General features: G+C 42.9%; 1 protein-coding gene across 3 annotated transcripts in view; it reads left to right on the forward strand.

The window, feature by feature from the left end:
- LOC117237377 (slit homolog 3 protein) overlaps nucleotides 1-21,013 on the forward strand; it is a 33,187-nt gene extending 12,174 nt beyond the window's left edge. Inside the window, exons 1-3 of one of the 3 annotated variants that reach the window (XM_033501277.1) lie at nucleotides 7,935-7,957; nucleotides 19,027-19,247; nucleotides 19,581-21,013. In XM_033501277.1, the coding sequence (XP_033357168.1) occupies nucleotides 19,029-19,247; nucleotides 19,581-20,414 (1,053 nt within the window). In that variant the 5' untranslated portion in view covers nucleotides 7,935-7,957; nucleotides 19,027-19,028 and the 3' untranslated portion in view covers nucleotides 20,415-21,013. Of the gene's footprint in view, nucleotides 1-7,934; nucleotides 7,958-17,906; nucleotides 18,232-19,026; nucleotides 19,248-19,580 lie in introns of those variants that run through there. The other 2 variants (XM_033501276.1, XM_033501275.1) reach the window with 2 other exon arrangements.
- The last annotated feature ends 1,011 nt before the right edge of the window (nucleotides 21,014-22,024 follow it).

Here is a 22,024-nt window from a genome sequence, read left to right on the forward strand (position 1 = left end):
TGCTGATCGTACGTGCAAATCGGGGAACACTTTAGGTTAATAAGTCGGCATCTACGTACATCGTATCTATACATGTAGATAGAAATGCGTTTCCATATCTAAATTGCAAGATTTTCTAATCGTACATCTGGATAATTAACAGTCGCGAGACTAGCTTCCGTGTAATTGGGGGTTTAGATAATTGATGGTCGGATAACCGACGTTGCACAGTGAGAACGATAAACGTTGCTCGGTCTTAGCATGCGATCGCGTGTCCTTTTTTCTTATTGTTTTACGCACGATTCGTCGTCGGTGAAATATCGAGGTTCCAGCAAAGTAATTACTTTCAATTACTCTTTGAAGCGAATCAAATGTTCGTTCAGGTGAAACGTAGAATTGTCGACGATGCGAGGAAAAAGAAGCGTTTCGTACGATCGTTTATCTCTCTCGAGAGAGTTTTCGTGACGCGTGAGCCAGTAATATTGCAATTATCGTAGGCGAAACGACGGGCGAACGTGTCACAGTTTTTCCCATGGGAGGGAAACGCGTGCAAGAAAAATCAAATTGGTAACTGGACATTGTTACAGGCGGCGAAGCAATTTTGCTGCAGAAATGAAAGCAGTAAAGAAGCTCTTATTAGATCCTTCGAGTAGCTGTTAGCAGTTTTGAAACGTAAAAACGAATAGCGTGTGGTACGTTGAAAGCAGGGAAACCGTGTTCCCATTTCGATAGACCAAATATTCTGCTGTATGTACGCGCAACTTGAGTTATTCGTAGATTAAATAACGCAAGAATCTCGGAACCTCTATATGCAGTTGGTCATAAAGCTTACGCTCTCTATATGTAATATGTTACATTTGAAACATTAGCTTTATGAATTTCTTTAGCACATTAACGCGTATATTATTAAGGTGCAGCGTAATTTATTCGGTTTCATCGTTATTAAAAAAAGAAGTAAAAAAACAATATAAAATACAATGTTATAAAAATTACATTATTTTCTTGATAAAGACAAAAGCGACTAAATTATGTTACGCTTTAACAATATGTGCGTTAATGTACCAAAAATATTCATGCAGATAATACGGCAATTATGACATTTTCTTCTTGTAATATATGCATTTGTCAGTAAATATCTCGTACGTAAGTATCAATAATGACCGCTATTTTCCTGACGTTGAACAAATTAAAGCTCTGCTGCAGTTTTATCCCGAGATTTGTGAGTAAAATGTTTTCATTTGTTTAATTCTCTTTAAACATACATGAGTAATAATTGTATTATATATAAGCATAAATAGTTTTCTGATAAAGAGTGCATCTTTAATTCCTTTGGTAAGCCAGACACAAAATTTGGTAGGTGTATATAGACTTTCGCCTTTTTTCGCTTTTTTCTTTCCGTTCTTTCTCTTTCGCTAGAGGAATGACTACTTGTGTCGATCGAACTAGTCTAATTGTTCGTTATTCTCTTTCACCTGTATTTTTTTTTTAATTATTTATTAAAATTACAATCAATTCTCGCGTTGAGAATTTTCAGTAATTTTTCTGGCGTGGCGCAGTAACATGGCTAATTATTTGTAATAAGTTAATACTTGTTATAGATAAGTATAGTTTGTACGTAAGTATTGTAAATAAGTAGATGTTACCGTATGTTTTATTAATCTACGCAGATGTCTATTAGCTAAACGGAGCTCCCCCTCCTGCCCCCTCTTTCCTGGTACTTCTGAATATATTCGAGTATTCGATTCCCAGTTCAACCGTAAAAGTTTTCGTGGATCGAAATATTTCTATTAGAGCTGATCGCTTCGGTAAAGTTGTCGGCTTCTCGAAACTTCTCCACGCTTTTTCTTCGTCAGTAGCTTTTAAACTTTCAAGGATCGAACTTTGCAGAATTATTCACGACCCGGTGATTCTTATTAATTTTCTGTGCCGCTCGCGAACCGATCTTTTTGTCCTCTTACGGATCGACCATCGGCCAAAAACAATTTCATTACACTTCTGTTTCCCTTTTTCCCTTGCTTTTTCTTATCAAACGATGGAAGAAACTCGAAAGAGTCTGACGTGACAGATCGGGTCACAATTCAAAGCACAGCTTTGTTTTGCCACTGGAGTTTCTGACGCGATCGGATATTCTATCAAACATTATGCGTACGTTTGTTTACACACGGGTGTGTTTATTTATTTATGCTTGTTTGCGCGGTATATTACGATACAGGCAGATCAAATACAACACGCAGAGAAGAAAGCGAAAGAGGAGAACAAAGACAAAATCGTTCTCAACAATTTGCGATATTTGCGATGAATGGTTGATTATTATCGGCGATACACATTTGCGCGGATTTCGAAATACGGAACAAAAGAAATTTCGAATTAAAACGCGTTGTAGAAGTTTTCAACTTATGAACGTGTGTCGTCCTTTCCCCGGAGAACGTTTGCAGAATTTTTGAGTTATGAATAGAATTAAAATGACAAACAAATCGAATTTGCATCAGTCTTTCACCGGATCGGAGAACGTCCCTCCACAGAGCTCGCTATATTTATGAAAAAGCATGAATTATTATTCGTCGTTCGTATACGCGGTCGGGTGAATTACACCCGTTACAAACTACACGTACTTTATGCAGATTTTATGCAGCCCATTTCGTTAAAGGATTTGGACGTCCACTCTTTTACAGCCTCTGCTCGCTGCATTATTTTTACGCGCGATAAAGTTTCCTTTTTGCACGCTTGCAGCGCACCCTTTGCAACGCGATCATTATTCACGGTTTTGAGCAACTCTGTTCGCTTGATATTAATCAAATTTCCGCTGTTGATTTAAATTCGCGTCGATCCTTTTGTGTGTGGCGGAGGTCCGCCAAATGTCTATATTTGGAAGAAAAAGATAGCGAAGGATTTTTTGAACGAAACATCGAGAACGTAGTTCGCTTTTTTTCTTACTTCTCGTCATCGATCGAGGCGGATAGGTTTTTGCGGAAACGGACGGAAGAGAAATGGTGGACTCGCAGCTGTTTATAATTAGCGGGTTTGGAAAGGAAGCGGAGCGCGCGTGCGCCGGCCGAACGTTGAAACAAGTTAGGAAACAACAATGCTTGGTTCTCGTCAGAGTGACGGGCCCACTCTATAAATCGACGGTTAAAATAATATTTGCCGTTTCCACATTATTTCCGGACGAAGTAGCTCGGCATATTGCGCCGACCACCGCCGCTTCCTTCTCTCTCTCTTTCCCTCTCTTTCTTTCCGTTTCTTCCCTTCCTCTCTTTCAACAAACCCGTCGTCTACCTGATAATAGGATTTTCTATAGCAACCACGATAAGGAAAATCTCGCGACAGGCCTTGTCGAAGGTGTTTCGCTTCGCGAGCGAAAACTGGCTGGAAAATCGTCGGAAATGAACTTTGATCCGGATGGAAGAGCGGGATAAGAGCATTTCTCGTCAAATCTCAAGAGTTCTTCGAGCATCCGTACGAACCTGGTACGTATACAGGTTTCAAGGATTTAAACGCCACGTTCTCCTAATAGAGAATTCTCTTTGTAACCGGGAAACATTATGTATACATGATACAACGGATAGGTGCACGAGGAGAAGTGACCAGAGGAATTGTTCAAGAAGAGTCGTCAAATTCTTTAACGAGAAAGGACGTTCGGATCTAACGTTGAACTAGTTCACAGAACGGATGCATCTTGGTTTGCTACTGTTGTGCCTATCGGATCGTAAGGAGAACACAATGAAACGCGACTACCTCGCGATCGTATCGTGCGCCTTGGATTTCTTTCGATCGAGAACAGGCCAGCCGTTACCGTATCTAGAGCAGGAAACTAGTTTGCCCGGTATCGTGAACTAATTGTTACATAATCGATACGAAAGTCAGTGTCACCGAAAGGAGTTACGTGGGTAGGCTCGACCACAGCCGAAGACCAGTGAACGATTTCGTCACGGATCATCTACTTCCTCCTACGAGGATTCGACCTCGCCCCCGTGATACGTCGTGATACCGATCGTACAACGACTTACCAACCAGAGGAAAAGAGATTTACGACTGCGTGGCGGATCTCTGTTCTCTCCGATACAAGAACGTCGTTTCTTCCATTCTAGGAAACTCTTAAAGAAGTCGACTCTCGTTCGATCTATCCACGATAAGAATGGACGATCATCCGAAACTACTTACTAGGACGTCGCGCGTCAATTAACAAGGCGATAGAATTTTTTTCGATCGTCAGGAACTCTGACGATTTCGTGGACGATTATAGTGCACCGGATGATTCGTCGTTTCTCGTTCCCTGTAAACGATGCCTGTTATCGCGATCGACGACGACTCGTCTTCGATGCTTGTCCTCCTGTGAAACAATAGCCTGAAAAAGAACGCCAGATCGACGAATATCCGATTCACGACCTTATACAATCGCGAGAGTTAGAAAGCCCGGAGGAAAAAGCGCTGTGGCACCTTCTTTGATTTATCGTCATCAGCGTTCGTAATTTGCACGGCGCATCGTTCGTTATCGAACGCCATCTCTGGCGTTATACATTATACATATCTCGTGCACTTTCTGACACGCTGTGACATCGATAATTTGCATTTTGCTGGGGTTTTTATTTATTCCAGTGAATCGATTCGAATTTAAAAAGGGCGCGACCCTCGTCGATGATAAAAACGGGGATCGTTGTGTGTTGCAATATGGAAAGCAAAAATGCAATTTTCTGGTAACTAAAGTGGTTCCGAGTCTAGCTCATCGTCGAAACGAGAACGATTTTACGATAACTGGCCCGAAAACCACGGCTATCTCTCGGTGTAACGCGTCACACCCTCGAAAAAACACGATTTGTACGCGACCAGACAATATCGTGCCAGTTTGGCAGGAAGACCATGGGTGGCACACCTTTAAACCCTCGATTAACGAATTCCACCGTGGAGTTTCCTGTATCTTGCATTCCGTATAAATTCGCGAATGCCTCGGTAGATTCCAGAAGGATATACGCAAAGTCGGATGTTGGCATCCGGGATATAAACATCGATCCTACTTCTATACTATACATGTATTTATGTACATTGTGATAAACGTATATCGTCGCGGTGCGAGTTTACTTACTTCCGAAAGTGAAAGATTTAGAATTAACGACTGATTGGAAAGAGGCATCGATTATTAGAGAGATATTCAATCGAATGCAAAGTACATAATACCTATATTATACTTATCGTTAACAGAATCTTTCGCTATTGCCGATTAAAGAAGCCTCTGTACGCAGTACAAGTTCCAAATTTTCAACGTCTTACGTAATATAACATATATTTTTGCTTATATAGTGATAAAAGATGACAGGTAGACAATCCAAGCGGCTTTTAGAATGTGTGACATACGTGTAACGGTGAGGCATATCGTATATGTGTAACACGTGATAGCGAAAGGGTTAATCATTTAACACTGGTGAGAGGCTGGTTATTTAAAGGTGTGATTTTTAGAACCGTCAAATGTATGCGTCTGAACGCACGTGTTAATTACTTTGGGCTAGACATAGTTCCACGCGTAAGGATTTCCTACCAGAGAAACGGACGCTAGTACGCCAATACGTCGGAGAAATATGTTTTGAACGATTTTCTGTCGTATTTACGTCAAATATATACGTCAAAAGTCCCACCTTGACGTAGTATATGGATGGCATAACTCGAGCTGGAAATTCCATAGGCGCGTCGATAGCGCGCGATTTAGACATCGGAGCCAAGGTATTCGCGTAACATGTAGAAATTTAATCCGTCAGGAATATTACGCAGTCTTTTTCTATATCACGCTTTGCATGTATGTTGTCTACAGGTATATAAAGTGTGCTCTACTCTCCATGTGCTGTATCGAAACAAAAGATCAGGAAGGAGCAGTTTGGCTCGAAATTAACATTAATATAAAGCCTTGAAAGCACGCGGGATTCGAGGAGCTTTCTTCGTTAGAAAAGCAGGACGAAACAATGGATATTATTACCAATGCAGATCGGGACGAAATTTGGTTGGTATCATTGTGCCAGATGGAAGACCTGAAATATAAAACCTTAAATTCGGTATCTATTTCGTATATCTCTGACGAGAAGGCGTATAAGTCAAATTTTGGTCAACAGGATAAGTACGCTAGTATTTTCTACGTTACTTTCTTTTCCTTATGATTCTACTAATGCGAGTCAATTTCAATTTTTCCGAGATTCTAACGGTATATCCAAAATATAATAGCTAAGTTTACATTGCACTTTGAATAGTATAAATGCTTCCCTGCGGAATTAATAATTCTGACTTATGCTCTTCTGCCCGTCTATCAGAGATGTAGAGATCTATATCGTTCGAATGTATGATTTGATGCATTTTGTAGTTAAGATTTTATATTTCACTTCTAATTCACGATATTCACCAAATTTCGTCTCGATCGGCCACTGGTGCCTTTCGAAATCACCTACATATCTACAGCTGAAACAATTACTCGTTGTATCTAAAGCTATTCGTATCGCAATGATCTGCTCGGTTTCCTGCTTGCCTTTGTAAAAGCGCCGATCTTATGTAAACGCGGTTTCCGATTACCTAGGAACGCTCGTGGATCGGCAAGGATTACCTCGTCTAAGAAGTCATCGCGATGCATCCGTGCATCTACCAGAATTAAATCCTTTTCGGTGTCGTATCGTTCGTCTCCTTTTGTCCTGCGAATATGTACCTACCCGTACTTCGCTTCCTGCAAACAAGCACATTGTATTAAAGCGAAGTAGTGTAAACGGAGAAGTTTGTTGGGAACTTGGTAACGAAGCCCGTCCCCTTAATCCATCGATTCTTTGCGTCTGTTTCGGCGACGGTCGAGGGAGGGAACACTGAGACAAAGTCCCGAATTTATAGAGACCCAGCAATAGCAGCAACATCGAACAAGCATAAACTACAGTTAAACTTGACCCACTCCTGAAATATCGTTCTTTGATTACTTAGCCGAAGTACACGATGCCTGTCGGCGATGTTGGTGACTGCACGAACGATGGAAGTTCTCGCTCCATCAAGTCCATCTGACGAAATTACGAGATCTCGAGAAAAGGAAAGACCAACGGAGCTTCGGCGTTATTTTCGCGGTAGTTGTTTTCTGGGCCAGGAACTAGGCGGTCCATAAATTCCGCCCAACGATTCCGGGACATGTCGAGGCTGCTCCGGCTTCTGTAAAATCACCGAAAATGCCAGCACCGTTTCTTTTTTTTCTCCGTCTGTTCGCAGCCACATCGTCCATCTGTTTTCAGAGACCGCGGTGATTAATCGCGTTTAATCCCGGCTACTCTTGCACTCCTGACACCCTGATCCGACTATTTCGAAGCTCGATTTTCGCTGTGCCTCGCCTCGCCGCTGCCTGCGAACTCGCGTCAAATTTTTCCTCGGATTCCACGCGACGGAATATCTCGGAGATACCGCAACCTCTCTACGATCTTTTCCCTCGAATTTTAGCGGGCGAGCATGCGTTACCTACAAAGGTACCTTTAAACGCGTTTCTCGAAAGTAATTGAAAATCCTTCGCGTAACTTTGCCGTTCCCAGGAGTTTTAAATCGCATGAATGACAAAGCAAAGAAGAACGAAAGACGAGAGAGCGAGAGCGAGAGAGAGAGAGCGAGAGAGAGAGAGAGAGAGAGAGAGAAGCTCCGTCGATCGTAAAGGAAATCGTGTTGCGGGATGAGTTTCAGCGATTTTGTGGAGGCGTCGAGCGAGTTTCGAGGTCGATGCGATCGGACGGCACGGATCAAATAAATAAAATCAGTGAAGTTCCGTGCTGCGACGTAGAACGGGAGAAGTGGTTGTTATTTTTAGGAAGATACACGAAGCGAACACGTATCACGAGCGTGTGCTTCGTTTCCGGGCTAAGGGGAAGCTTTCGTGCGCGAACAAGTGCGCAGTCGGCGGGACGAGATGCGTCTAGACAAGCAGCTATCAGGAAAGAAAGAAGAAGAACGACTTCCGAGTTGAAAGCGGCCGAAAATAAGGAGAGAGGTAATCGAGAGTCTCGCGTTTGGCCGTTTAGCGCGACCAGAATGTCCTACTCTGATCCTGACAGAACCGATCGAGCAAGAAATTGCCCATCGATCTTTGGATACCACGTGATTTTTGTGCGATAGGGCCTCGATTTACAACCGATGTGCCGAGTTTCGAAAACACGCGATACCTAACTACATATGCGCAACAGACGGTGTGAATGTACGGTACCCAATTAAATGCGATATGTCTTTTGGGATGTCGCAAAATTTTGTAATTAATTTACGTATGTCGTGAGATGGAGAAGATTGAAAATTGTTAGGATAGAGGAGAAGGTGTTGGCAAACGTAACGTCTGTTTCAAATTCTCTCAACGAAATGTTCGAGAGGCACAAAGACCGAACCACCTAACGAGTCTCGGAAATTCAAGAGTCTCGTATTTGGTAGATCTTGGAACGAATCGCAAAACAGGAAACTGTATAAAGCTCGTTTTGCAAGGCGAATTGGCGCGTTACCACCGAGTTCGCTACCGTGACTGATCGCGCGGATCGCGAAACTTCTCGAGCAGAAAGTGCTAAGAGACGCTCGTTAAGGAACACGGAATGCTCGATAAAAATTTCAATTTATACGCAAAAAAGTACTCGAAACTTAGATGAAGAAAGTTCATAACTGGCCATTAAGTCGTTTGGCCAGGCTGCGGGAGGAGCGGCCGTGTTTCCCGCCCATTTTCCTTCTTTGCCGTCCAACCTCTCTCTCTCTTCGCGACACACGGGGCTTTGCTCTAGCGTCGGAAAAGGAACAAGCCTTTCGCTTTTGTCGCTGCTCTTGCTATTATGCACGCCCTCCAAGCCAAGCCCCGTTCGAGACCATTTCGATAAATACTCCTTCTAATTCCCTCTATTTTTCCATGGCTTTCCTCGATCTTCTGAAAAATCGACCTTGATTTATTTTTCGTTCGTGCCGGCGCGGTTAAATATTTGGTCGTTTGGAAGTTCGGAAAAAAATAAAAGTCAAATGTATTGCAGAGAAATTTACCACAGGTTCGTACACCAGACAAATCTTCGACCGACGTCGCTATACATATCGTGGGCCTAAATTCGTGGCATAAGCGAAGTCAGCGAGATTCTATGGCTCGAAATAAGACAAAAATTAAGAATAAAAAAATCACGTTGCGTAAAAACTTGTCAAGTAAACCGCGTATACTTGTATTTGTACTGTATAGTGTATTCGATTAATTATTCTACGCGCGAAAATATGTCGAAAACATAGAAGAAAACGTTTTCGAGAAAAATCGAGTTTGAATTGAAAAATTATTAACTAAACCCGTTTAAACACGATTCTCTCGAACTTTATTCCGTATTTTCGACTTAATTTTACATATAGAATAACCTTCTGTTAATTCTCGAAACTGACACCTCCAAAGAAATGTTGCGTTAATCTAGATTTTCCTCTTATTTTGAGTTATAAAACTTGCCTAACTTCGTTCGTACCGCGAACTTAAACGCACCATCTACGTACACGTATATGGATTCGTTGAATTGGCTAGCAGTGGTAGCATGTGTGCGTCGAACTCGCACCGCAGTTGAATAAGAAAGAGTAAACTCTAGGAGCACGTGTCACGTCGCAACACTCGATATCGAAAAGTTTCTACTCTTTGTCCTGATTTTTTTCAATTGCCTTTTATTTTTATCTTGTCCTTAATCTAGTCAAGGAATCGAGCGAAGGAGGTGAAACGAAATCTTCGACGAAAGGGCCGCGACGAGGCGAACAGAGAAAGAATACAGAGACGCGTGGGCGTCGACTCGATATGTCGTGGAAGTATTTCGTTTTCATAAAGATTCAATGGATCTCGCGCAATCGGTGTTCGCTGGATTAGTGCCGCCGCCGTGCTGCTTTCGACGATGCTTTCGAGGTTACGACCGCGTTTAATCTCGCTATTTACCACCCGCGCATCGCGCTCGTGTTAGAGCGCGTTGCGAAAGACGTCGTTAAAGCGGCTAGAAAAGATTTGATTCCTCGTCCCGTTAGAAGATACTCTTAAGCCTGTAAGTGACGCCTTTCAACTTTCAGCTCTCAAGCTCGATCCCCAATTTAACCTGTCGAACGAATATAACGAGTTAATTCGTCGTTTGAAATCACCTCCGCGACCGACTTTCGTGTTCGTTTAAATCTTCCAAGGATTATCTAAACTTTCTGACTAGCCTTTAAAGAAGAAAAGTTGGGGGAGCGAAACGGTCCGTCCGGACCAACCTACTTGATAACTGCCGTCGACGTTCGAAACCGTGCAGACGTTAAATCGGTTTTGGACAGTTGGCACATAGATCTTATTAGAGGACATTTTCAGACTGTTTATCACGATCGTTCGAAAACGTACGGCATATACGTGCACGCGAGTCTCGGATACGACATACATACGTATATGTATCGATGTCTCGTGATGAACGACCATCTAAGAATCGAATCAGGAATCAGGTTTTGCTTCGCGAAATTCGACATGTGAAGGACGAAAATCGTCGTGTAATACCATCGTCGCGCGGTGTCACAGTTTAACTCGAACGTTTGCGTTTACGTTATCCGTGTTAAGATAACGTCGTCGGTTTTGAGAAACAGAGTGCTTCGTGAGAATAAAACACAAGTTCACACGGTGGCTTTGAATTATGGTGGTGGATAAACGTACGTATACCGTTTCTCTCATCGGTCTCACAACGAATTCTCCCAAAGGTAGTGTTTTGCGTTCCCTTTTCGTCCATCTCTCTTTTCCATCGCGCGCTGCCGCTCGTTGCACCGTTAATAATAATGGAAACACGAAAAACGAATCAAACCAAGCACGTAGCGTGTGTTTTTACCCGTTAATATTTTTAATATCTTCTCATCAACCAAAGCTACGAGATCGTACAACTCTGACAAATTAAATTATCCGTAAGTTACCGTCACCTGTTCTCCTCTGTTTGCTCTGGCGCCCTCGTTCGTGTAAACGAGGACGCGAAACAAAGCTGGTTGGAAAAGGCAGCTAATCCTATTGCTTCGAGCGTTAATCGCGAGTCTCGGCCTGGTTAATTCTCACCGCGAGGTATCGGGGTGCTGTTGTCCCGTGTTTCGTCAATCGCGTCGGCTTTGCTGAAAAAGTCTGCCCCCGCCACAGTTTTGCTTTTCGCCTCGCGCAAACTGTATCCGATGCATGAAATAGCAGCGCAGTACTCTTTTCTTCCGGCGCGTACATACATATTTTTTGCGACGTCGAATAATATAATTCGCCAAACAAAATGATTTTTCATCGAAAGATAAACGTTTATTATTTGGCAAATCGATTAACTTCGCGAAACAGAAGGTAGAGAAAATTGATGGAATTTTATACGATAAGCGGCGATCAAGTGCTTTGGCATTAAAGTTTTTAGAATTTTCACAAGTTTGCCGCATGGGCGGTTCAGATTAACGTTCCTCGAGCGACGGTTTCTTTATTTCGTGGCCTTTTTCGATCTGTGTCTCACAATAAGCTAGCCTTCGCAGTTCACCGAGGTGCTAATGCAGATTCTCGGTACGAACCGAGCAAAATCCGCATCGTGCGTCGAAATCCGAAATCACGAAGGATTGTAGCGGCGTTATTTGCTTGTGTATCTTATTAACCCGATTCGCTTCAGTATTTTCAACGGGCACTTTTAATTAATTCCTATACCTTCGATTTATACGAGTGGCGGCAATCCGAAAATCCACTCTATGGTATATACCAACTGTTGACAGAGTACCTGACGCGTGATCAAATTCATCCTTCGATCTATGAACTACCGTGCACGTTTCTGGTTTTAAGTACGTATCTCCGTGATCGATATCTATCCTGCATTAGCGGTGAAAAATTCTCTGCCACGCTTTCTTAGGTTCATCGTACGTGACGAAATTGCGCCAGTATTATGCAGAGTCTCTCATTCGACGAAGAAAGAAATTGTAATTGCGAACCTAACGAATAACGTGGTAAGAAGAAGAAAGAGAATAATTAATATTAGAGTAGGGCTCGTGTGAAAGAAATGGGTTTTAGGCGCTTGTTAAATATCGCCTCCGTCGATTCGTATCAAAAGTTGGCTCGGGGGGAAAAATGATTTAATCGATACCTCGAAATAACTCTCACTCGCCCTTACTATCTCCAAAGAACACATCCGGAAGTTTGATTCTTTATTAGAGAGTTTACTTGTTCACGAAACTCCTTTCTCGGTCGGAATAATGGAGAAGGGAGCAGGGCAAAAGGCGAACTCTCGAACAAGCTGACGGTTTCATCCTTCGTTTGAACGGAGAAAAACTTTGCTTATTTCGATCATTGCGGTCGGTCCTGCACGAAGATTTTAGTAAGAAGATTGGTTTTTTTTAATTATCGACGCAGAGAAAAATCCCATAAGTTGTACTATATCTGACCTCGACCCGATAAACAGCTAGCACTTGCCCCTCCCCCGCCTTCCTTCCTCTCTGTCTCTGGTTTTCTTTTGGTCTAGTCGCCGCGTAATCATTCGTTCGTCTCATGTTCTCCGCGTAAAGCCTCTGGCATTTATTCTCCTGATTTCGATTCCCTCTCTTCGACACGTTACCAAGATAAGAAACGAGCTGAAACGCGCGAGCATTCCGAGTGTCTTTCGAGGACCACGAACGCGTTCGACAAGGGGTCAGGAAACGTGACGCGATCCAGGACACGCAATAAACGAGGAAAACAAACGTGATAGCTACCGGTGCAAATATTTCTGTTATGTGGCTCGAAGATCGCGAGAATTTGGAGGTTCTCTCTCGAGGGAAGATTGGAAAAACTTTAGCGAGGAAGAGACGCGATCGTTGATGGCGCTATGTTCCGACGAATATCGAGTGCTAGCGTGACACTCGGCTCGCTCTCGTTTAATTTATTTTCTCTAGAAACTGCAGCTACGGAAGAACCAACCGGTTAATGGGAGTTACGACAGAACTACGACTGTTTGCTCGGAAAATATCTGTTCCCAATGTTTGCACGGAACGAAAGGAGAGAGGAAAAGGAACGGGTCACCGGCAACTGAATTTTTGACGAAATACCAATTCTCCGTACTAGCTGGCCTCCCTTTCCATCCGTGATGGTTTGCCTTTCGCCTCTGCCGACCTTCCACTTTCATTTCTTCTCTTTTTCTCGGCCCTCTTTTCTCTTTTTCTTCTAGTTCGGAGAGAAAGGAATCTCGAACGCTAGTCTGGACCAAACTCGAGAGCCAATCGCGAGTCTCTTGTTACGGTTTCAAGGTTAAAAGCGTGGCCAGGCCGAGTTCGCCTTTTGTCATTTACACGGACAAAACCGGTCGCAATCGAACGGTTGCCCCTGCAGAAATTGCACGGATTTTCCAAACGAGATGACTTTCGCGAAATGACTTTGTATGCTCGACAATCCACGATACTGTTACATCATCATGACAAATTTACACGGAACGTTACTGGAATAAAAACTATTTTCCGCTCGATAGAATGTTGTTACACGCGATTGTACAAGTGGTTTCCCTTTGAAAACCAAGCGACACGAGTGCCGCGGTAAATCTAATTTCGAGAGATTGCACAAACGACCGGTCGGAAAATGACATATTAACGAAACACGCGTGATCAACGCTGCCGGTTAACCCTTGCACAGTGTAACTCGGAAGAGAGAGGTTCGTCAAACTGTCAAACATAGTATCATAATATTTTTATATTTATTCAGAATATTTAATTCCTATGAAAAGTTGAAAGTACATATTATTGTTTTACGTGCGATATTAGAAACGCAAGAAACTTTACGATAATGAAATAATTACATTCTAGATCTTTCGGGATAAATCTTATCCTTGTTATTTTATTACGCCGCCAGACAGTTAATAATCTCCGCGCGCGTTACGGATGCGTTCCTCATTTAATTTTCGTTCTTTCAAGGATCGATTTTCACCGGCAAAATTCCATCAGTTTCTCCACCTTTCACGCAGATTCGTTGGAATTTACATCGAAACAACGCGCAGTTTGCAAATTGTAATTATTTGATTATTCGAAGTTGAATTCGCCTGGTCTTTTGATTTCCTAGGCTATTAAACAAATAACCTGTGAAATTCATCGGCATCGTTAAATTCTCTTCTCTTTCTACGCGATCCCGTGAGGTTCTCGAAAACGAATCTCTGGCGCGCCCGATGGACCGCTATTTCCGGGAAAATTGCTTGCTCGCGACAAAGGGCGTCTTTTCAGCCGTCCGCTTCTCGTCTCCTTCAGATGTTTTTGTTTCCATCGCGGGACGCCTCGTTGCGCCGTTATTTTCGGCAGTTTTCTCTCCTCCTGACCGTTTTATTTCCAGATGCAACTACGTTGCACTTTGCCACTCGCTAAAATTGCACTCGCGTTTAATCTTCTCGCCGATTTCGCTCGCTGATTTCCAACGCAACTTTCACAACCGTTGTCGCATATTTCGCGAATTCACGGAAAAACGCTCGTGATTTCAGACTATTTGAAATTGAAATTTCAAATAGCGCGAGAATTGCGGCGACCGCGTTCCATTCGTTAAACCGCGCCCCTTCGGGTAACTTTTTTTTTTGTGGAAACGTTTCGTTTATCTAACAGTCGTTGATAATTCGAGAGAAGTTTGTGCACGCGTTGGAAATGAATATCAAGCAACGCCCGACCAGCCTTTATTCGTAAAATAGAAGCAGCTGGACGCGCAACAGATTGATACCTTAAAAGAAAAATTTATCATCACGCAGTTGTCGTAGTTGTATTTGCAATTGTCTGTCCTGATTTTCGTTTAGAAGAAAATAAGAATTCTTTCATCAGCGTGCTTCGGTATTGAATGCGCGATGAATTCGAAGAAAAAGCATATTACGAAGTCGGAGATTTAATTTCATTCGACCGAAGATGCATCCGCCTTAATATTTTATTCGATTATACCTGCAATCCTTGATAACTCTAAGCCTCGAGCTCTTTCAGGTTTTAAGGTCTTTCAGAACGCCGTTCGATAGATGACGATTTCTTACGAAGCTGGAAATTAACGTTGATACGATATATCGGGCGTATGCTTGTTTTGCAACCAATTTCATTCCAGATTTTCACTATAGCGATCGTGTCTCGTATTGCCGCTTTAAGTCGTTTACTTCGATCGATTTGACGGAGAACGCGCAGTAAAGAAATGAGGAACGATTAACGTCGGAAACAAACATCGATTACGAGAAGTTCAATGAGCTCGCATGTCGACTTTAGACTTGCGTTTTGTAAATACATCATGAGGAATTACATCAAAGGCGGTGGATCGATGACTTGCACGTAATAAACGTTAATAAATAATGGATGACTCGCGTAAAACTCAAAATCAGGCAATAACTTGGAATTGTGTCGAAATCTGAGACAAACACGTTATCGCGATAACGTTATCCACGTATTCGCCTGCTATTATTATATAATTTTATCTCGAAGTGACGAATCACAACCGCCGAGCATACAATAATCAGCGATAACTTGTACATAACATTTTTATAAAAGTTACTTCGATTCTTATCGCCGCGAGTTCTGTGTAATATATATTGTTCCCGAAAATTTTTTCCGGGGATCGTTGTTATCGAGCAAACGTAGGCAAGCAAAAGTTGCTACATTCTACCCAACCGGTTGAAAGATAAGACAGCGGGGAAAGAAACTATTATAAGCAATCTTGTATCGAGCAAACTCGGCTGTTTAACGAGCAAAGTTCACCGAATGCGATATAACGTTTAGCGTCGATAAATGATAGACGTCTCCCCTAGAAAGCGATCGAGTCGACGCGTTGTCATAGAGGGTTATCACCACTTTCTAAGATTTCTCTCCTTTCACCTTTTTGCGTTCCAAGTGTCACGGATGACTGCAGTTTTCGTCGGCCAGGCGTAATGCCACACGGCACCCTGATATTTTCCAAGCGATATCATTCGAACCGATGTCGCTTCCTAAAAAGTTTGTCTCGTTGCGATATTACGCGAATGTCAGCATGGGCAGGCTTACTTCGGATCGGTGGGGATCGAATCTCGCGATGCGAAAACATGTAAAACTCTGGTAGAAGAAAGAAAACATTTCTGTTCGATGCATTTTGTTGAAACGAAGCTCGTCTTTAACTCCCGTGAATCCAGTCACGAATAGGAACCAACGTTCGTTGTTTCTTCGATTTTATTCCGCTTTTAACAGGGATCTAGAGAAAGAGCGATCGACGACGCTGGAAAAACTACAAATTCGCTGAGAAAAACACAGAGGTGAAACGAAAAAGGGAGACAAATGTGGGGTGTTCGTCGGACAAGCTCGTAAAGTATGTTTACGGGCAGGGCCGAATCGAGAGGGAGAACAAGTCACAAGGGAAATGTGAATTCGTGGATGAAACGGTTTACGAACCGATGACCTCCGGCTAGGATCGTATCAAGCACGGAAGTAACGATTCTGTCAACTTTTACCGTTTTTACGCTACAACTTGACGACTCGGTTATCGTAAAATTCACGAACAAATACTTGTAAAGTCACGATCGGTAGTCATCGACGTAAACGATACGTACATACGTTTCATTTTAAAGAAAACGACGATCATTTTGCACGATATGGCGCGTGATCGCTCGAAAATCGGAAAACATAAATTGTTTGAAAGAGCATCGCGACCTACCAGCTCCGTGTCTTTCGTATCGCGAATGACGAATTTTTTCCTACAATTTCGACGTTGATGGCTGTATGAACGAACGAACCGAGCATCCGATTACGGCTGTTCTAGCAGGACAGCGCGGCCTCGCTCGGGAAAAACGGGAAAGGTTGAAAAAACTGAAAACTCGTAGATTTTTTTCGGGTCGCCGGCTACATTTTTTCCTGCGACTTCAATTATTACGAACGATCGCGTGCTGCTGTTCTCGTAAAACGCACGCGTTTCAAGCTGAATTCCAAAGTTCGTGACAAGGGTGAAAAATTGAAAAGCACAAAGCACAGAGAAAGCGCCGAGGCTGGTGTTGTCGCATCGAATCCGACCGGTTGCATCGATAGCCTACGAAATACACGCATCATCGCTTCATTGGTTTATCGTATACGAGGGAGCAGGTATACGACTATTTTCCGAACCAAGACACGAGAATAAAGTAGCAATCATTTCTCGAGTTTGAAACGTGAAACGAGCGTCGAATTCGTTTCGCTCTAGTTTATGTTCCCAGTAACACTGTGTACGATGTTATAGACGATATTTATCGAGTTGAGCGGCAGATGTCCCGCGTACTCTAACAGATTCGTATCTCATTCTGTGTACGTACTTGTTAGAACGATGGTAGAACGTTTCTGTTTCTACAGGACACGGAATGGTGAACATTGTTCCGGAAGAAAAAGCGTTCAGATAACAGAATGTTCGGATAGTTGAGTACGTATTTGGATAATAGGAGCAGTAACAATACAGGTCTCACCAAACTTACTTACTAATTGAATCGCCTGATACACGAGAACTCGCTAATTTATTTCCACGAGTTTGGCCCACCTATCTTGCAGTTAGTCGCGTTTTATCTCTCGTCTCTCTCGTCTCTACAAAGCATCTTGGTCTTCTCTAGTTAACGCGCTCGTTCCTGTTCCTTCATCCTCCCGGTGATCCTCCCGTTTTCAGCAACGTCGATCACGGTCCATCGGTTAGTCGAGTTTACGTTTAAAGTTTGATGGTTTGAGCGCGCCACGAATAACCACGATGAGGAGCTCTCAGCCTTTTCCATACGTTTCACAGACCTGTTGCCGCGAGCAGCGTAACGCAGGCATCTTTGCGATAATACGATCTATTTTGGGATTCTGTTCGGTTACCACGTTATTTCGAATCCTTTCCGCGTGTCGTACATTCCTAGTATTTATCTGATCCTTCGCGACTCTCCGTGCGTTTCCTTCGAAACAACAATCGCTTAAGCAACGCAACGACTCGGTAGCTTTTAATTGACGCGCGCCACAGTCCTGAATTCGTTGCAGCCGGAGGCTCGTTGAAAAATTTATGGGTTCTTGACGCGGTTGTGGCGGGTTGAACGATTTTAAAACTTTAACGATCTGCATCGGTCGAGTTATTCGCATATTCGTCGAACAGATGGAAACCCCAGTTGAAACGGCGAAACAGGTACCGCGGTGTTTGCGCAACGCATCGAGAGAGTCGGCTTTGAATTTCGCGAACGATGCATAAAATGTATCCGTCGAGCGTGCTCTCCGTTCTGTCTATCGGCCAGAGAATATAGTTAGTTGGCTTACATTACCGGGACTGGTTCTGCAGTTCATCAAAGCTTGGTACAATAAACACAAGTCAAACGCTCGCTAGCTGCTCCAGCCACGCGAATTGCTTCCATGGTACATAAACTGACTTCTTCGGCACGTGCCTGAACGGAGAGAAATTCTTGCAACTCGACGATAACCATCTTCCGCGAATTCGTCCTCCATGGCATCCTGAAAACCGTTGATCGATCAATTTCCGTGATAAGGAACTGGTGCGATAAAGCGTCGCGATTGCAATTTCGTGGCGTGCATCGAACAAGACGTGACCAAACTCTGTTCGAAAGAACGATAACCGACTCGACTTTGAAAAGCCTGGAAAATCTAGCGCGGGAAATGGGTCTCGTTCGCGGTTTCATGGTTGCGGTCGATCAGATGAATTTTATAAGCCAGTCATCGATCAGCAAAGTTTTCTACAGAGGCGAAAGCATCCATAGCTATAGTTGCAGCTATGTGAAATGCCGTATCGAAGATACTTCTCAGAAATTCTCCCGTCATTGTTTGCGCATTGTTTGCGAGAGCGGTCACCGGAGAATAATGGATCGAAGTCCGCTACATAACAACGCATACTTTTTCCCTGCCATTCGCAGCCGGCGAATTTTCGCACGTTACTTCGCCATAAGTTTTCAAACGTAACGCGAATGTACGTATCTCATTGGCCTTTCGAGCAAGCGGAACGGTCTGAGTTTCGCTTGTTACGAAACGAGGAGCGTTGGAACGCTAGCTAGTTTCACGCGGGCGAAAACTGCCGTGACGTTATCCCCGATATTTTCGAGAATTCGCGTCTCTTCCGAAACGTCGCCAACGTCTCGAAGCATGGACGCGAAAGCAAACTTGAAGCTTCAACGAGAAAATCTCGCCTCTCTGTTACAGGCATGAGTGCAGTTCTGATGAACGGGCTCCTAATGCTGGGCTTCGTCGTAGCGACCATGCGGGACACGATGGTCCTTGGATTTTCCGGGCCAACACTAGTCATGGATCAGGACATCCCTTCGAGGATTTGCAAGTACAGCAGGGGGTATTCGATGATCCAAGTTCATTGCAAGAATTTAGGCCTCGAATGGATTCCTCCGCATTTGAAGACGGAAATTCAGGTAAGACGAGTCGAAGCATGGAGTTTTCACATAATCCGGAAGATAGTGATTAGCGATAGTCCGTGTGTAACAAGCTATTTCGAAAGTTACATCTAACTAAGTTGATGGTAAAAGCGGAGAAAACGAAAGTATGGTGTTTCTTCTGCGATTACGTGAGACGATAACGCTCGATCGATGATGCCGTATTTGCGTTTCCTTCATCTTCACCATCAATGTGACAAAGCTAGATGACTAACGGCAAAGTAAGTTATCATAGACGGAGAAAGGTCACTATCTGCCAAACTATTATGTTCTTCCGATTGCAGCATTAAACGAATCGAATTCTTGCTATAGGTGCTGGACGCGTCTGTGAACAGAGTGCGAGTGTTGACGAACGACAGTCTGGCGGCGTACACGAATCTCGCCTATGTTTATCTGAGCGACAATTTCATCCAGGAGATCCAGGAGGGAGCATTCGATAATCTACGATACCTGAGGGTGATCGATCTGTCGACAAACGGCTGCGATTCCCTTCCCAAGAGTCTCTTCCAGTTACCGTATCTCCAAAAGATTTATCTAGCCAAAAATAGACTGAGCGACGACCTATTCAAAAACATGGAAGTGAAGTCTCCGTTGATCTTCTTGCAGCTAGCGAAGAACAGGCTTAACAAGATACCACAGCTGGGTCCGCTTCCCACGCTGTTGCACCTGAACGTTTCGGGCAACAGCATTGCCTCTGTTTCTCCGGAGGATCTGGCTTCCTTCTGTTCTTTACAGATCCTTGACTTATCTAAAAATCCGATCAAATTCGACGCGAATAGCTGCGAGTGCCAGACGTTGAACGCGTGGCTGAGCATCCGCGGAATTCATTCGCGACCAGTCTACAACTGCACCGAAGAGCACGAAAGGGGATGCACGAAACCGGAGTTCAGCAATAGAACCACGGAACTGTACGAGCAGTGCTCGGAAATACAGCGATTGAAAGAGGAGACGAAAAAGGCCAGGTACATGTGGATATTGATCGCCTGTTGCATCTCTGGCTTCCTCATCTGTCTGTTCATTAGCTTGTTTTGGGTGCACAAGAGAAACAAGCGGAAGAAGAAGCTGAAGGAAGAGCAGAGGCTAAACGCAAACAACGCAAATACCGAGTTACTCAACAGTAATTTAAACCAATCGGAAAACACTTGAAATCTGGTCATAGCGTCTAGTTGTTAAACAGAGGTACCTACGATCGATTCGATTCTATGTTCGATCGACAAAAAACGAACAAAGTGAGAAACAGGAAGACGAGAAGCAGATGTTAGTTCGTCTGGCCCTTAAAACAAAGAAAAAGACGTATGTCGGAGCGATTTTTTTTTCTAGATGTACGCTGATATGTATAAGGTGTTACGTGAGACTTCGATCTTTCATCAATATGAGAGTATCCCGTAACATGTGTGATCTAATAAAAAACGGAAGCGATGGCGAAAAATGTAGTAGGTAGAAAATGCGGAAGAAATTACTTTTGCGAGGCTTCGCGTTCAAGGAAACCGATACGAAAACTTGCTTCCAACGTATGTCGATTCGCGAACGTACAGAAGGATTAAAACGGATGTTGTCCCTGCTCGTATTCGCACAGGATAACCTTGCGATAAGTTATACTATGGGAATATTAGGTTGCAGAAATTCGATCGAACGCATCGTGTATTCGCCTGCGAATTTCTAGTATCGGTTTCCTGGAATCTGAAGGCCTCGTTTCTATGAGTTTCATTCGGAATTTGCGAGATCGATTTGCGATCGGTTCGAAACAGCGAAGACGCCCCCATCGAAAGATTTCGAATATCGGACGGAGGAAGGGTAGAATTATTCAGAGGCACCTAAGTACTTACCAATGTTCTTGCGATCATGGAAATGCGTTAAGTCGTGAAATTAAACTGTAAGAAGTTTACAAGGACAAGAAATTCGGACGGAAGAGCAAAGTATAAAATCACGATTGCGTACACAAATATTCCTACACAAAATAAATAACCGTGCGATCTCGGATTATGATTCTCGTTTATGATTATGATTATCGTTAATCTATGAATTTAATCGAAAACCGATATCACGAATTTCCGTCGTTTGTCCTGTTTCTACTACCTAACGCTAAACAACGACTCTGATCGTCGTACGCGATATCAAAATTTCGATATACATACATACGTGTTATTATTATCGCATAGTTGTTGAAGCTAATGAATGTTATACAATCATAAATCAGATACGTAAGTTTTTGGAAATGAGATTCGTAAAGTTCAATAGAAGATGTGTTATCAATTCAGATGCTTAATTGACGCCTTGATGATACATACTACGTATACAATGTAATTCTCATCACATGCGTCTTTTAAACGGACTCTTCGTTTCATCGCTTGAGAACGTAATGTCGGTATAAGCTATATTGTATGTATATGTTGTGTGTGTGTGTATATATATATATATATATATATAAAAATAATACACACAGCACACACACAAAATATATACTTATATCCAATCTTATATACATACTTATATTGTATGCACGAGCAAATACATATGTATGTATGTATAGTCATGTTGAATACTGCGTTTATTGATATTTAATGAAAAAAATATTTTCTATTATTTTTACGTTCAAGTTTTCAAAAGTATTTATGCCTTTTTTAACCTCAAATATATTCATTATAATCAAAAATTTAAATTTAACATAATTTTATGCTTTTTACAAAAAGTGCCAAATGTCGTCAATGCATTGTGTATAAATTTCCTAGTCTCAAGTACGGCCTGCAAAGGGAAAA

This window comes from Bombus vosnesenskii, unplaced genomic scaffold, assembly GCF_011952255.1.
Source record: "Bombus vosnesenskii isolate JDL3184/JDL3185 unplaced genomic scaffold, Bvos_JDL3184-5_v1.1 scf7180000013370, whole genome shotgun sequence".
Lineage (NCBI taxonomy): Eukaryota > Metazoa > Arthropoda > Insecta > Hymenoptera > Apidae > Bombus > Bombus vosnesenskii.